The sequence below is a fragment of the Lutjanus erythropterus genome, chromosome 4, assembly GCF_056507025.1.
Source record: "Lutjanus erythropterus isolate fLutEry1 chromosome 4, fLutEry1.hap2, whole genome shotgun sequence".
NCBI lineage: Eukaryota > Metazoa > Chordata > Actinopteri > Lutjaniformes > Lutjanidae > Lutjanus > Lutjanus erythropterus.
In genome coordinates this window covers 5,687,621-5,703,288 of record NC_139320.1, presented here as the reverse complement: position 1 = coordinate 5,703,288, position 15,668 = coordinate 5,687,621, and the positions used below count along the sequence as shown (strand labels likewise).

The 15,668-nt window shown below is 38.2% G+C and overlaps 1 protein-coding gene across 1 annotated transcript; it reads right to left on the bottom strand.

Moving 5' to 3' along the window:
• Positions 1-7,966: 7,966 nt before the first annotated feature.
• LOC146327395 (zona pellucida sperm-binding protein 3-like) lies at positions 7,967-9,012 on the bottom strand. The gene is made up of 2 exons (XM_084716316.1): positions 8,366-9,012; positions 7,967-8,272 (listed from the first exon to the last, which is right to left on the bottom strand). The coding sequence occupies exons 1-2, from the start codon at positions 8,876-8,878 to the stop codon at positions 8,150-8,152; spliced, it is 636 nt and encodes a 211-aa protein (XP_084572442.1). The 5' UTR covers positions 8,879-9,012; the 3' UTR covers positions 7,967-8,149.
• Positions 9,013-15,668: the final 6,656 nt, after the last annotated feature.

Sequence of the window (15,668 nt, the reverse complement as noted above, 5' to 3'; positions counted from 1 at the left end):
TGATTATCAAGGACAACTGTCACTTGCTTGTGTTTCTCTTTTCTTTGTCTTGCAATAAATAAGATTCTTATTTTGAGTTTACTGAAGTCTCATCTGTTTCTCCTAAACCTCCCTTAGGAGAAAAAAGGAGCAAAAAAAGAAAAGCAAGAGATCTTTTGCTGAGCTCATTGGTTGACAGAGCAAGAAGACTTTAATTTGACCACTGAGACAAATTTAAGATCTCATTTAAGACAACTGAGTTTTCCTTTATGTCATTGTTATCTCAAGAGCTGATTATTTAAGACAAATTTAAGATCAGTGCAGTGAGACAAAAAAAGAACATTTTATCTTCAACTGGACTCAAATTAATCATGGGCTGAGATGAGGCTATTTCTCAGGAGCCGAATTTAAGAAGTATGAGAAAATGGTCTCATAAAACTCAAAAAGTCTCATAAATTGAGGTCTTGAATTGAGCTAATTTATGTCTTGGAGACACAGGATACACAGAGACTTTCATCTGGGTGTGTGCATGCTTCTACACCCTTTTTTCCCATCAGAGCACTACTCCAATCATTTTTAAAAAACACTTTTATTGTTTAGGAAAAATGTAAAAAGTTTCTTGATCAAGAACAATGGGGCCCAGGGTCACTTCAGCTTGCCACTGCTCCTCTAAAGAACAGACAGTTTCAGTTGGTCCCAGAGATGAAGAGTAAATAGATTTACCGCTGACGTACTGTACCTGTATCTGTATCTCTGTCCAGGTCTTGAGTCTTCCTCATTCCACACGTAGATTCACAGCAAGTACAAAACTTGTCCTTTCCTCCAACTGACCTCCACCTACTGAAGGAGAGTTTGGTGTCATAGACTGCGTGTTGAAAATCACAAAAGAGATCAAAGTTTTTGAAAAATGTCCTCATACCTCTTGTCAAAGTAGCATGCCTTGTGCTCAATGTTAACTGCAGATGAAGCTGGGATGGCCTTCAACTGACAAGTGATAAAAATCTGTTGAAATCAGAAGTATTAGAGGCAAATTTGATCCAGAGAATCAGACAGGTGACGCTGTATTTGTCAGCAGGTAGGTAGGTACCGTTGTCAGCAGACGAAAGCTGGCTGCCTCCACCTGAAACTGGAGCTTATCCGGCTTAGACTGGGGCGTGAACCTGGACTTGGGACTGTGTTGATCACCTAGACACCTGTGCAAGAAACAGGTATGTCCAACCCTTTATCATCCCAGGTCAAACTCCGACACATTTGTCACTCCCCTCAGCATCTCATACTGACACACATGGTATCAGAGGTGTGGATTCTAGTCACATGACTTGGACTCGAGTCAGACTCAAGTCATAAATTTGATGTCTTCAGACTCTTTTCTTTGATCATACCAATGCTGAGCTCTAATCAGGCCTAAAAAGTTGAGAACGGCAAGGTCTAAGCCCGACAAAATTCTTGCCGTAATAGACCCAAACCCCACCCTCATTACCATATTTCAGCATTGGCAATTGGCAATTACTAATTTGGGGAGAAAAATGAAAATAATTAATGATATTAAAAGTAATACTGGAAAAGACAAATAAATAATACCACAGCCCAAGTCTGTGAGAATTAAAGCCTTTCCTGACCCAAACCCATCAGGTTGGGTTCAGGCACAGATCTTAACTTTCACACCAGTGAAATGTGACTTCACTTGGACTCAAGTCATTTAACATGAAAATACTTTACCTTCAACCAACCTTAACAATGAAAAAGCCTGTTATCTAAAAAAGTGCAAAACCACAAATCAATTAGTTTCCCTTCATTTCCTGAATCAACTAACGTTAGGTCTTTTCATTCCCAGCAAGTCGATACTTGCATTTTGTTTGAACCACTCCTACAGCAACCAAGTTCTTGACAGGATCAAGAGCTAACATTATGTTATCCAGCTCCGGTTGGAAAAAATTATACCAAGGATAATTTTGTTCACATACAAAAACAGTGAGGTGGTCAACAAAAAACTATTTACAGTATGCAAAATGTGTGGGTCGAAACTTACAGATAAAGGCACAGCTTCCAAATTTGTTTGACATTTGGAACTGCACAAAGAACAGAAAGTCAAGGCTCTGTTGTTCAATTGGCATTACATTTGATGAAGAGCGCAATATGACTTGTTTATGACCTGAAAGTCAAAGGGCAGGACATGAGACTTGAGTGCAAAGACTTGAAACTTACTTGTGACTTGCAAAAAAGTGACTTGTACCCACCTCTGCAAGCAACCCTTTAGTGTCTGTATGAGGGGCTGCCAGAAAGACTTTTTAATGTTTCGTGTTTCATGGTTTGGGTTAAAATAAGTGCATTATATTACACACATCACGTTACGCAACATCATGTAAAAACTGAAAACTTCAGACAGCATTTACTATTCATTTCACACAGGTAGACGGATTTACAGTGAAGTTATTCAAAGCCCGGTGTGTCCCGTACAGATGCTAAAGTGTCCCATGTGCATCTGTTTGAGTCACTAAGGGGGATGACAAACGTTGGTATTTGACGACCCAGGAATGAAAACAGGCTGATGTCTCTGTTCCAAGCAGTGGTGGAAAGAGTACTGAAAATCTGCACTCAAGTACAAGTACTGTTGCATTGCTCAAATATTACTCAGTTACAAGTAAAAGTACTGGTGTTAGCAGTTTACTTCAGTGTTGTTTTAGTTACTTTTAACCGATGATGTCATAGTCACCTCTCCAAACTAGGGTTACAAATTTTGTGTGTTTTCCCAAACCAATAGCTGAAAACAACCAATTAAACATGAATAATTTATAAGATCCAAAACAGTTTTTTCCTTGTTTTCAGTTATTTTCTGTTTTTCTGGTCTTTTTTTTTTTTTCATTTTAAATCGAAGAATGACTGCAAATCACTGTGTCAGACAAACAATGTCAAATGAAGTGCAGTTACTGCCATCTATTGATTAAACATTCATGAAAACATTGGTTAAATTCTTAACTGCAATTAATCGATTAATGCCCAACATGCGCTCCCACAATTTTTTGTTTTTCGTTTGTACTTCTTTGTTTTCATTGATCCATTTGTGATCAGATCACCTTATTGGCTGCAAAAACGCAGATGAAAGGTCTGAATATTAATTGTACTCTGTACTCAACTGTGATTTTAAAAGTAACTAAGTAGATTACATCTTGCAGTGCATACTTGAGTACAAGTAAAAGCACAGACTTGAAAATCTACTCATAAAAGTAGAAGTACCCCAAAAACTTCTTAATTACAGTAATTTGAGTACTTGTAATTAGTTACTTCCACCCCTGGTTCCAAGACCTACCCGTGGTTCTTTATGAAAGCATGTCTTGGTTCGGACATGGAATCTGGCCTCAAGGCAGCGACACAGCTGTCCACCAGCACTCTGAAGGGTCTATGAAAGAACTGCATGACTGACGCCTGCATGTTGATGACGTCTCTGAGGGCATACTTGCTGGAGGCTCTCTCTGACTTCCAGTCATCTAAAGCAAATTAACTAAATTAATGTTTTGCAAAATCACATTTTCCATCTATATTCTATATTGTGTTTCTAACACCCACCAGTCATGAGCTGCAGAGAGAAGTACAGCTCCTCCTCATCCATCTTTGTGTCTTTGTAATCCGTCCAGGCAGGATACAGAGGACTGCTGCTCACAATGTGCTTCCTGAAAATGAAAGTATAGCTGCTACACCAGCATCGGTGCACAACACTGACTTTCAGAGAACTACACACCCTACTCTTGAGTCAAATATTGGAAAAGACAAACATCAAATACTTTTTCTTCCTTAACCTCAAATTATTTTGGCTTCAGTGTTAACGCTTCTAGACCTTCAAATCCTATAGTTATGTCCTTATTTACTCGTCATGGGTTTATTTTATTGGTTTTGAAAATATTATCAAGCCTAGCATCACCAGACCAATTCATAACTGCGAATTTGTCTGGAATCTCTCAGTTCATTCGATTTCCAAGGGCCGTTATCAACACACACAGCCCAAAATGCCTCTGGACAATGGATGTATGAAGGAGATCTGGATACAGGTTTGGAGGCAGGCCTCAGTTCAATCCTGTGAGAGCTGCTCAGTGGCGCATGAAGCCAACTTCCACATATGATCTTCCACAAATGATTCTGCATTATGAGCAGGAGCCTGCAACCTGCGGCTCCGCAGCCGCATGCAGCTCTTTTGCTCCCTTCTACTAGCTCCCTGTGACTTTGATAAAAAAAAATTTTTGAAATTAATAGCAGTTCTTTTAAACATTTTAATTATCATTTATGATTGCTGCAGGTCTAAAGTGACTCTTGCATTCTGAAATTATAAAAATGTGTAGCCTAAACACCAAATAAACACCAAATGGATCAAATCTTGTTAGTGAAACAAGTCATTTCACAGGGGTTGTGAAGTTAAAAAAAAAATGTATTTACATATTACAGCCGCTTCTTTCACAGTGAAACTCTGAAGTCTTTTTTCATTACACATTTTGGACAGTTTGTCCTGGACCCACATGACAGAAATAACATGTTGAGACTGCAAAAACTGTGGCTGTGTCTCAAATCCATACTACATATCCTACATCTCTACAGTATAACCTACATACGACTCACCATAGTGTACTGTTATAGCAGTTAATGTCCAAAAGATTACATGTAACAGGGTTATCTAATCTGGATACACAAAAAGGTAACTGTATTCCATTAATTACAGATTAAAAAAAAAAAGATAAGATTACTGATACATTTAGTAAATGTGGATTATTAGTAGGATGTAGCACAGTGCACACATACAATTGCGAATTCATTATCATGGCCTCTAGTGGAAAAAATGCTTCACTTAGTGGAACTTTCAACATTTTTAAAAGTGTAAATTTAATTTAAATCAATCAGTTGTGAACAACAAGGGAAGGAACAGCTGGACAAGCTAATAAACCTAATAACAAACATAAAACACTTGACTATTAAATTAATCTGCTTCTATTTTCATAACTGATTATTATAAAAAAAAAAAAAAAGAAAATTCTGATTTCAGCTTCTTAAATATTTTTTGGTCACTTTACTCATCTGAGTAAACTGAATATCTGAGTTGTGGAAGTCATCTTGGATTTTTTCCCCCATTTTTCTGACATTTTACGGACTGAGCCCAGCACTATATTATCATATACAGTATATAGATAATTTCACCATATTTTATATTGAGGTAATCCACATGTAACAGAAAGTAATCAAGTTACATTACTTTAAAATTGTGACACTTGGATTACATTACTTTTAACGTTACTGTCTCAGGTCACATTTTGAAAGTAGTCCCTCAAACCCTCTGCATGTATAATGGTACTAATGCTGCATTCCAGACAACTCGAACTCAAACTTTTCCGACCTCCAAGGCTCCCACTAGGAAAAGTACAATAGAACACAACTTAAATCCATCTACACCAACATCATGAAGACACAACTGACTGATGTCACACAACACTGGCAGCAACCATGGCAACCTAAAATAATCACACATAAAACCTGTTCTGTATGTAAATTGATGTCAAAACACGCTGCCGCTGTTATTCAGTGTATAATGGTGTCTGTCAGCTCAAGCATCGTTTTTCCCTCCTGTCTCGTTTATATGCAAGGAAAGTACTGCTGATGGTTCAACTGCATCTACACTTGCCAAAGAAGCTCAATTTGTCACGGCAAGCCTTGTTTTTTCTTCACTTTTTCCCTCATGCACTTGGAACACTTTCACAAATTTCAGCTGGGAAAATCTGACCTGCAACATTGTCTGGAATACAGCTTTAACCTGGACATATTCATATTCTCATATGAGCAAGTGCTTAATACCAGTATATATAAATACACACACTGGTGACTATATATATATATATATATATATATATATTCTCACGTTTGTCAGTGTGAACTGAATTTCATAAATAGACAGCAACATTTTTTGTTGTTTTCAAACATCTGTCTGGAACCGTTTCACCACCACCCACAATTTGTTTACAGCTGTGAGCAGCTCCTCCATTTATTTTGTGTGCTGCAGTGTGGGAGAAGAGTGTGCATCAACACACTCGCATGAGCTCCATTTCATCTGCAACCCATTGTACTCAGAACTTGGACAAAAACATCCTCCACCACGGAAGAGTGCAAAGAAACAATCATTCAAGTCGGAATTCCAAGTCAGAAAAGCACGAGTTCACTGACATGAACACACATTACAGTGATATGTCAGCGCACACAGTCAGTTTTTACTATATGGAATGTTTTTATTGTGGAATGAGCTTAAGAAAAGTAGAAATTATATACTTGACTTTTCATCTCATCATTTCAACTTAATCATCAAGCATAATTCTGACTATGAATTTCAACTTTTTCTCATTTTGACTAACTCAGAATTGACTATTTAGAATCTCATTTCACCTTTTTCTCACAAGTGTCATTTTTTTTATCTCATGACTTTTACCTTGTAATTTCATCTTTTTATCTCATAATTATGAACACTATCATTTCAACTTTTTAATCTCAATTATGATTTTGACTTTGTCTCATAACTCAAAATCCCAACTTTTTATCTAATAATTATGAATTTTGACTTCCATTCTTCTAATCATGACCATTGCACTTGACTCTATTGCATTATTTTTACTTTTTTTATCCTATAATTATAATTATCTTTCATAGCAAGGGTTGTCGTAGGCAACTGGACTTGATAGAGTTCTTGAGGTTCTTGAGCTTCTTCAGTTCAGCTTCTTGGATGAGAGGCAAAACGTCTTCAAGAACTCTATCAAGTCCAGTTGCCTATGACAACCCTTGCTACGAATACCATGACTTGGATGACTGAGAACCTTCACAGATGACTTTTTATCTTATAATTATGACTTACCACGGGCTTCCATGAACACCAGTTTGTTGTGGGCGTCCATGTTTTTTTTATCCTGAGCAAATGCACCGGGATGCACTTAGATTGGAAATTGAGAATATCGACTTCAATCTATCGACTTCTGACTTCAGACACAAAAAAACTAACATATCACTTTGCACATACATTATATTTAGAATATTTTCACCACTATATAAGCCAGATATCACTCTCTTTAAACCAACAAAACTCCACTGATGAAATCAGTCATTTTACCTCACGAAACACAGGAGCTGCTGGTCAACAGCTGCCTTCATTTTTTCTTTGTTGTTGTGGGACTTCTGTGAGATTTTTTTAAAACTTCAGTTCAGATTGACCAAAGTCACACAATAACTCAAACAGATTAACCGATAGAGGCAGCGGTTCACCAGCAACTCCTGTGTTCTGTGGAAAACTGCTCATTTTGCCAAAGTCTGGTTGAGTGAGAGAGGGCAATATTTGGCTTTCACATCAGTGGTTTCCCAGCAAAAAAAAAAAAAGGGCTGTCTGATGGCAAGGTAAAGTGGAAACTTGTCTTGGTGTCTAAAATATGTTTTGCTGCTGACCCTGTCCACAGCAGTACACTGCTTAGTTTCCTACACTGGTACTCCTGCTGCTTCTACAAACTGGGGACGTATCAACCACCATCTACTGTCCCCCTCACTCTAGAGGGACAAAAATTCTATATTCTTTCCTGAGAATTAAAAGTAAAATTAGTATCAGTCAACATAAAAATGCTGCTGCTGTCTACTTATGATTTTGTTATTTAAAAGTCACCAGAATGCAGGAAACAGTCTCAAACTAAACTCACATTATTTGGTACGTCTTCCTATTTTTGTGGTCTCAAAGTCGGTAAGTATGACACTAAGTACACCGACTATGGAGAAGTACTTCATACCACCACACTTCAAATAATCCAAACTATCCCTTTAACAAGAATATTTTGTGATCTAGTAAAACCATTTCCATCTTGGCCATGATAACTTGTTAATTTATATTATTTTTCACATACAAGCCACAACATTCCACTGTTGCTCTACTAAATAAATAAAAAATAATTGATTTGGAGGTTTACAATCAAAGTATAACATGCATGATTAAACTGTACATGTTTTCTGTGACCAGGGTCAGTCTTGTGTCAATGTCTCCTTGGGGTTAGAGGCTATAGCTTAAAGTAGAACCAGTGTGTTGATGTTAATACTTTTATTGTAGTTTGCTATCAAACATAAAGCTGCATTTTTACTGTCCCACAGTAATCTAAAGTGGGTCTTTGCAGGCTGATCACCTTGGATAGTGGCACTCCACTGTAATGACGGCACTCTGGCTCCTTATGATGGGACTCCTGCCAGACACTTTGGGGTTGTAGACCAGTGTGAAGGCATAAATGAAGGCATCCTCTGTCATCTAGGGAAAAGAAGTACTCTTTAAAACCTGAAATCACTTGAAGAAAAGTCAAATATCAATGCATTTCCTGAAAAAAAAAAAAAAATCTCATACCACAAGTGTACTGCGACAGCCGTGCAGCTCACTTTCAAAGACCAGTACATGAGACCAGTCATCAACCTCGGTGGTTGGACAACCACCCAGTGTGAGCTCCTCTGGCTTTATCAGCTTGCCACGGCCCAGCAGGTCCTGCTTCACCTCCACCTGGATCCTGCTCTCCCCACACCTCACAGCAACTCGGTTGGTCGTCACCGGCTGCCGCAGTTCAAGCTTTCCGGGAGGCTTGTTCACCGGATCCACTGGATCTTCTGGAAACTTCCAGGAGAGTGGTTGAGATGAGGGCTGGACCTCTGTCTGGATCTGCTTGGCCTGGAGCTGGCCAGCTGGTCGAGCAGACTCCCTGGAGTGCTCTCTCTCAGGTCCTGCTGCTGGCTCGGCTTCCACCTCCGCAGGCCTCTGCACCTCCACCCCCCAGTAGGTTGGCACGCTCATACTGAGGAATCGAGCATCACTAAGCCTGACGCACGCAAGCAAGAAGCCAAACACAATCAGCTGCCTGGACTCCATTGTTGCAAGCAGAGGATTTCCCGTACAGCTTTCTTAAGCCTGACCACTGAAGCAGACTGAAGGGACTCCTCCCTCTGCCTAATTAGCTGGATCCCTCTCCACATGTGTGGATCTCACAGCTGCACAGCTCTCTCTAATTGGTCAGTCAGACCTGCACGCTAGTTGGATGAAGCACAACCATCCAGTGTTAATCCACAGGTGCTCCACACATTGAAGTTTGCCCTCTAGAATCTTTTAAATCACATTTTCCAAACTGAGTGGCATGTGGACAAGCACATCTCGCTGTTTAACAGAAATTCATTTGTGCAAAACCCTTATTTATTTAGTAAATACTCACTCACAGTCGTCTTTTTCACAAGACACAGTTGCAATCTGAAGTAAAATAAAAGATAAAATAATATGAAATGGGACAGTTAACCCAAAAATTTTTTTTTTTCCTCCTGCAGTGTTGTTTATCCATCTGGATCTAGAAGAGGACATGTGCAAAATTCAAAACCAGTGTCTCTTTCCAAACTTCATGACCCAGTTACTAATTCACAGACCTTGTTGTGAGCAGTTTCATGTAGGAACTACTTTCTCTATTAAGTAGAATCTACTGGAACTACTTTAGAATTTACCAGAACTACTTTTTTCTACTAGAAATAAAGTAAAATAAAATAAATAAATAAAAAACACCTGTGTGGTAAGTCATAATTCTAATTTTAAAAAAAGGTCAAAAATTTGATATAAAAGTCACAACTTTGAATTCAAAATTATGAGATTATGACATTTTTACATGATTTTTTATCACAATTATGACTTTTGATCTCATATTTTTGACTTTTTTATGTCACAATTATGAATTATGACTTATCATAGGGTTGTTTTTTCTTTCACTGCATATGGAAGCACAGAGAGTCCAGGAATCATTTTAACTGGCTCTAATCTGCCATTAATACTGTGGTTAAAATACATTCTTAACCAAAAGAAAGCCATTACAGTAATGTTAACTTGCTAACACACCATGTATGTGGACTTCCTTGTGTTTGGGGTTCATGGAGAAATCAAAACTCACCTGGAAGAGAAGATGAATGTTTTCGTCCTCTTTAGAACATGAGGCGGTGGTGCACTTCAGCCTACTGTGGACAAAATGAACATAAAAGTAACTGGATTCATTTATGCTGCTTAACTTTTTTTTCCACTTGTTTTTCAGTCATAAACACAGGAGAGCAAAAATGTGTCACAATTTTTTCCCAACAACTTGAGTTACATAATGTGTTAAATGACCAAATCTGACTTTGTGTCTTCGTGTGAGAACAAAAGGTCATTATTACAGAAAACAACAGAGAGGTTTAGACAGGTGGAAAATGTGGAGAAAAAATGATACAAAAACAGGTAAACTGAAGTTAGATAACAACACTAAGCCTCATTATAGTGATGTCCATTGATGCGTTGTTGGTTCTTAGGAATTAATAACTTCATCTTGTGTGTGTGTGTGTGTGTGTGTGTGTGTGTGTGTGTGGGTGTGTGTGTGTGTGTGTGTGTGTGTGTCTGTTCACACCGTTCAGAGCAGAAGGCAGGTTGCTCTCTTGTTTTCTTCATTTATCTTTGCAAATGGCACGTTTGCGTAAGGTGCCTGAAATAACACCGCATCACTGCAGTTACCATAGCAACTGTACCTAAGTAATGAAAAATGCCAGTTGCTCACAGATTGCAGGATGCTGCAATTTACTGGAGGGTGAAACGTATTCTGTGAAGGTGTAAAAGTCAATACTTGTCATTATTGTGTGTTTTACTACGACATACATCATATCTGTTACACACACACACACACACACACACACACACTCTGTCAGAGCAGAAGTGATGAGTTCATCTGCTCACCTGCAGCAGCAACATACTCAGTTTGAACCAACATGGACATTCAAAAAGGTCAGTATTTTTTAATAAATATGAAGAATATTCAAGTGTCCTTTTACATCACTATGACATCACACTGTTACTGTCATTAATCCACACCCTCAACTTCTCAGCCAATCATCTGACAAAACAGATTTCTCTTGTCATTTTGAAATAAGCATTTTAAAAATGAAAATTGCTGTAATAATATTACGCTACAATAAAAGTTTAACTAAGAAAAGAAAAAGAAATTAAAAAAACAACAAATTAATAATGAATTTTTTGAGAATTCATTAAAATCTTTCATCATTTACTGATTTTTATTATTGCTAATTTACTCATAACAGTTTCAATGTAATAATGAAATCACAGACTAATTACTATTGTTCTTCTGTGCCTTAAATGTATAACTTTAAAACTACTGATGTTCCATTCATATATTGATCTGTGCATAACTTCACACAGTCAAATACTGTGCTCAAATCTGCAAATGTAGTTAAATAATATGATTTTTAGACATGCAGTAACTGATTTTTGGTAGGGATGGTGTTGTCTTGCACAACTTAAAAGTCTTTTTGATGGGTGCATAGATGTAGTGAGTTCATAAACAAGGAAAAGAGATGCTGTCTTCACCTGCTCAATTATGGACACTAAAAACAAAAGGTTTCAGTTGAGGACCTTCTTCAGATGCATGCTTACAAATAGAGCAGACGTCCACATACAGACAAATCTGGTGAAGTACTGGAAGGTAACAAGCCGCCACTGCTGTTTTTTTTTTTTTTTTTTTTTCTTTTTTGTAACGTTACTTTCAGCAGCAATGTATAGGAAGTCAAGAAGAACGTGTGCACTTCAGCTCCTCCAACAGTAGTGTCAAATTTCAGAAAATGTAATGTAACATACACAAACCTTTAGTTACTTGATGAAGAGAGCTGCTGTCTGAGAGCAGAGACTCTACAGAGATTCACTGAGTGTACACAGGACCTCCATGAGTCAGAGTGGATCCAAACATTACCAGAAAGGAACTTTGGTCCTGGAAATCTTGGATACCTGCTGAAAAATGTGAATTCATTTATATTTTTAAATATATATCACACAGTACTCCATCAACTAAACGTGGCAGATGTGGTCAGGTTTTTCTTTTCTCCATTATCCATTTCTGTCTACTGTCACAACAAACATCTGACTACTGTGTTAAATCTGAACAACATTCATATCACCATCCTAAAGGAACCTTCATCAGTTTCTGAGGCTGTTCAACATCGTGAATCTGATTATTCATACTGTCACTGTCAGCAGGCATCAGCAGCCGCAGTGACTAGAAGGAAACCCCGGACCTATGAGATCTTGCGAGAGTAAACATTTTGACACAATCAGCAGACACTGAGGGCAACGGACACGACGGGCCACTGCAGCAATGGCAGCGCTGCAAGATGGCAGAACACACAAAGCCGTGGCTGGATTTGTCTACATAAAAGGCAGGGTTCACAAAGACCAATTATCACAAACTTCTCATTAGTGGCTCAGAGTGAAGTCTTCCTTCAAACTGTCAAACTGAGACATTTGACCTCAGTTAGGACATAAAACATCTTGAGATTAAAATGGCTCAATAAATCAGAGGTCAGTCGAATTAACAATAAACAATAACACAGAAAAATACAGCACAGATAAGTAAGAATAGACTATGTTCAATAAATTAAAAAATCATGGTATTCATTATAAAATCACAGAGGACGACTGTCAATAGTCACCTGAGTCATCGAATACTACTGTCAGAGAAACGCCCTCTTTTGTTCTACTAATACCAGACCAACGGCACACATGTTTTTAAAAAAAGACTTTTCTTATTATTATTTATTAATATCATTATTATTATTTTAGATGAGCAACAAGATCTGTACTGACTAAACTCAGTTTAATTTCAGTTTATACAATTAAACCTGGACTGACTAAACAGAGATTATATTTTGATGGTGCAACAGAACTTTTAAACCTGGATAAACTGATTTTAAACCTAGTTACTAAACTCCAATTAGAACTAATCTTAGATTAAATTAAGCCTTGTTGGTGCAACCCAGTCTTAAGGTCACATTTGTTGTTAGTTTAGACGAGATACATTAGAAAATAGCAGTTACTAATCTGTCTTTTCCCATTTCAGAGTTAATCATCCTAAAAGAAGATATTGCGACTTTCCTTGATTGGCCTGTATACAGTCAGTGTGATGTTCTACACCATGAGAGTTATCTGACAAATAAAATAAGTACATGTAGTCTAGTTAACTTTCATATGTGATGAACTTGTTTGCTACAGAGCTCTGATCTTGATGTCTACATCAGCAGGTCTGACAGGTCTCCAGCTCTCTGACCTCCTGTTGTGATCCGTTCCATCGGTGGAAGACTCACGCTCTGCAGCAGATACTTGTGAAAACTGAGCTGCAGTTTCACGTCTTTGTTGCTGCTGGACTGTTAAGTTTACTTTTGCAGAGATTTGCCCTCATTTGTCCTCTGAGCACAAACCACAGTGAGGCAAAGATCCTTGAGGCCAGCAGCTGCCTGACTGAACTGTGCTGCTGGCAGTGAGCCTCACACACACACACACACACACACACACACACACACACACACACACACACACACACACACATACATACATATCACCCCACAGTCACACTGCTGCTGTGGGAAGAAGGATATCCCCGTCTCTCTCATACACATATTTCATTCTACACAGCATTTGGCTTTAAGATAGTACATGTGTGATACAGTATTTATCATGTCTGCTGTCTCATCTCTCTACAGCTCATGAATAATGCATCACTTTGATTTAGGAGGAGAACACCTTTGAAGATCAAAGTTTGAAATCTTGACATCAATTCAAGAACAAGTGTGAAGGTGAACATATGTCTGCATGCATTTATAATGGGAACGTGTGTGTGTGTGTGTGTGTGTGTGTGTGTGTGTGTGTGTGTGTGTGTGTGTGTGTGTGTGTTCAGGTCAACCTTCAGCTGGTGTGGAAGTCATTCTGCTGCATGTTTGGCTGCTGCTACACTCCCAGAAATAAAAGTGCTAACTAGAACCATGAAGGGTTCTTTGGCTTGTGTGCATGGGAGAACCCTTTTTGGTTCCACTTAGAGCCCTTTCAGAGTTCTAGCCCAGCATAAAGGGTTACATCTAGAATCATCTGTGAAAGATTTCACCCAGAACCCCCTACGAGAGGTTCTACAGAGAACCCTTTTAGAGTGTCACCCTTTCTGGGGGTTCTAACAAGAATCTTTTCATATTTCATGGGCTTTATCTAGAGCACATTCAGAGGGTTCTATTGAGAACCTTTATTATTTTATCAACCCACTCAAGCGGCTCTACCAAAAACTTTTTTATATCTCAAGGACTTTTTCTAGAACCCACCCAGCAAGTTATACCAAGAACCTTTTTATATTGCATGGGTTTTATCTAGAACACACCCAGGGGCTTCTATTGAGAACCTTTTGTATTCCAAGGATTCTATCTAGAACACACTCAGGAGGGGTCTAACAAAATGGGTTCTTTGGATGAAAAGTTTTCTAAATTTAACCCCCACTGTTGACAAACCCTTTCTTCAAAATAAGGTTCCTCGGTAGCCCTTCAAGAGGAACCTTTTTGGAACCATTATTTCTACGAGTGCCGTGTCTGATTTTGATTCGGGGGTGATTTATTTCCCACAGACATACAGCGTCTGATCATTTTAGAGAGCGTCAACTCCTCAGTCAGAGCAGAACACAGAACACTCTCGAGCTCCATTATTCACCCTGAGCTGTATTCAGGGTGAGACGTGGTTGACGGTAGAGGGGCCTGATTCAGTTTGGGCACTGACTGGAATGGTTTCTTGTTTCTATGGTGACCCTGATGCCCCCTGTTCATCAATAGGCTCAGTGGCTCATTCAGGGACAGGCCTGGCTAAGCCTCGGGGCAGCAGTGTAAAATGTAGGCTACACACTGTAATGCTGTAATGCAGCTGTTAGACAGATGTAACGGCACCCCCCTCTCCCTGATGGACTGCTGACCTCCAGAACAGCCAATATTTAATAAGCATTTGAGGAAAAAAATGTGTGTGAATGGCGGTTGGCATCATTTGTGGATGACTTCACAATCATATGAAAACAATGTTGACTTAATGGGGACTTTAACACTGGAAGTGGCGGAAGACCAGAACTACTAGAACAGTCATAAGTGCTCATTTTGACCTTTGACTTCCAAACTCTCATGATAAATACCAGAATAAGAGATTAATGCATTTATTGTGTGAAACGTATTTACATATTTATCACATGTCGAAAACAATAATGATTACATACATTCACAGCAGTGTTTTTCTATAGGAACCATGATCTGATTCAAAGTTTAGATTCATCTAGAATTACTCAGAGTGAGAAACAGTTAAATGTTTTTTATAGGATTACAAAGATTTTAACATTACTACTAACAAATTTCCACCTAAAATAATTAGGGATGCACTGATACCACTTTTTCAGACCAAGTACAAGTAGAAGTACTTATATTTGGGTACTTGCCAATACCGAGTACCGGTACGAGTACTTAATAATGCCATTAAAGTTCTTACAGTAACTTTTAAAACATGTTTTATTTTCATTAGATGCTCACTTTCTAAATGTAACAAATCATTGTTGCTGTTTCCTGCTACAAGTGTAACCATAGTTACTGTACACATGATATATTTGGTTTATTTGTAGTAAATTACTTTACTGATTTTGTGTTCTTTATTAAGCTGTGTAGTTTACTGTGTACATGATATATTTAAGTATAATAATTTCACAACATTGTTATGAACTTGCAGAATTGAGTTTACTGTTACAAATGATAATTATTTCATTATCATTTACTGCAGTTTAACTAGTATTTTAATGACACATTTACATGTG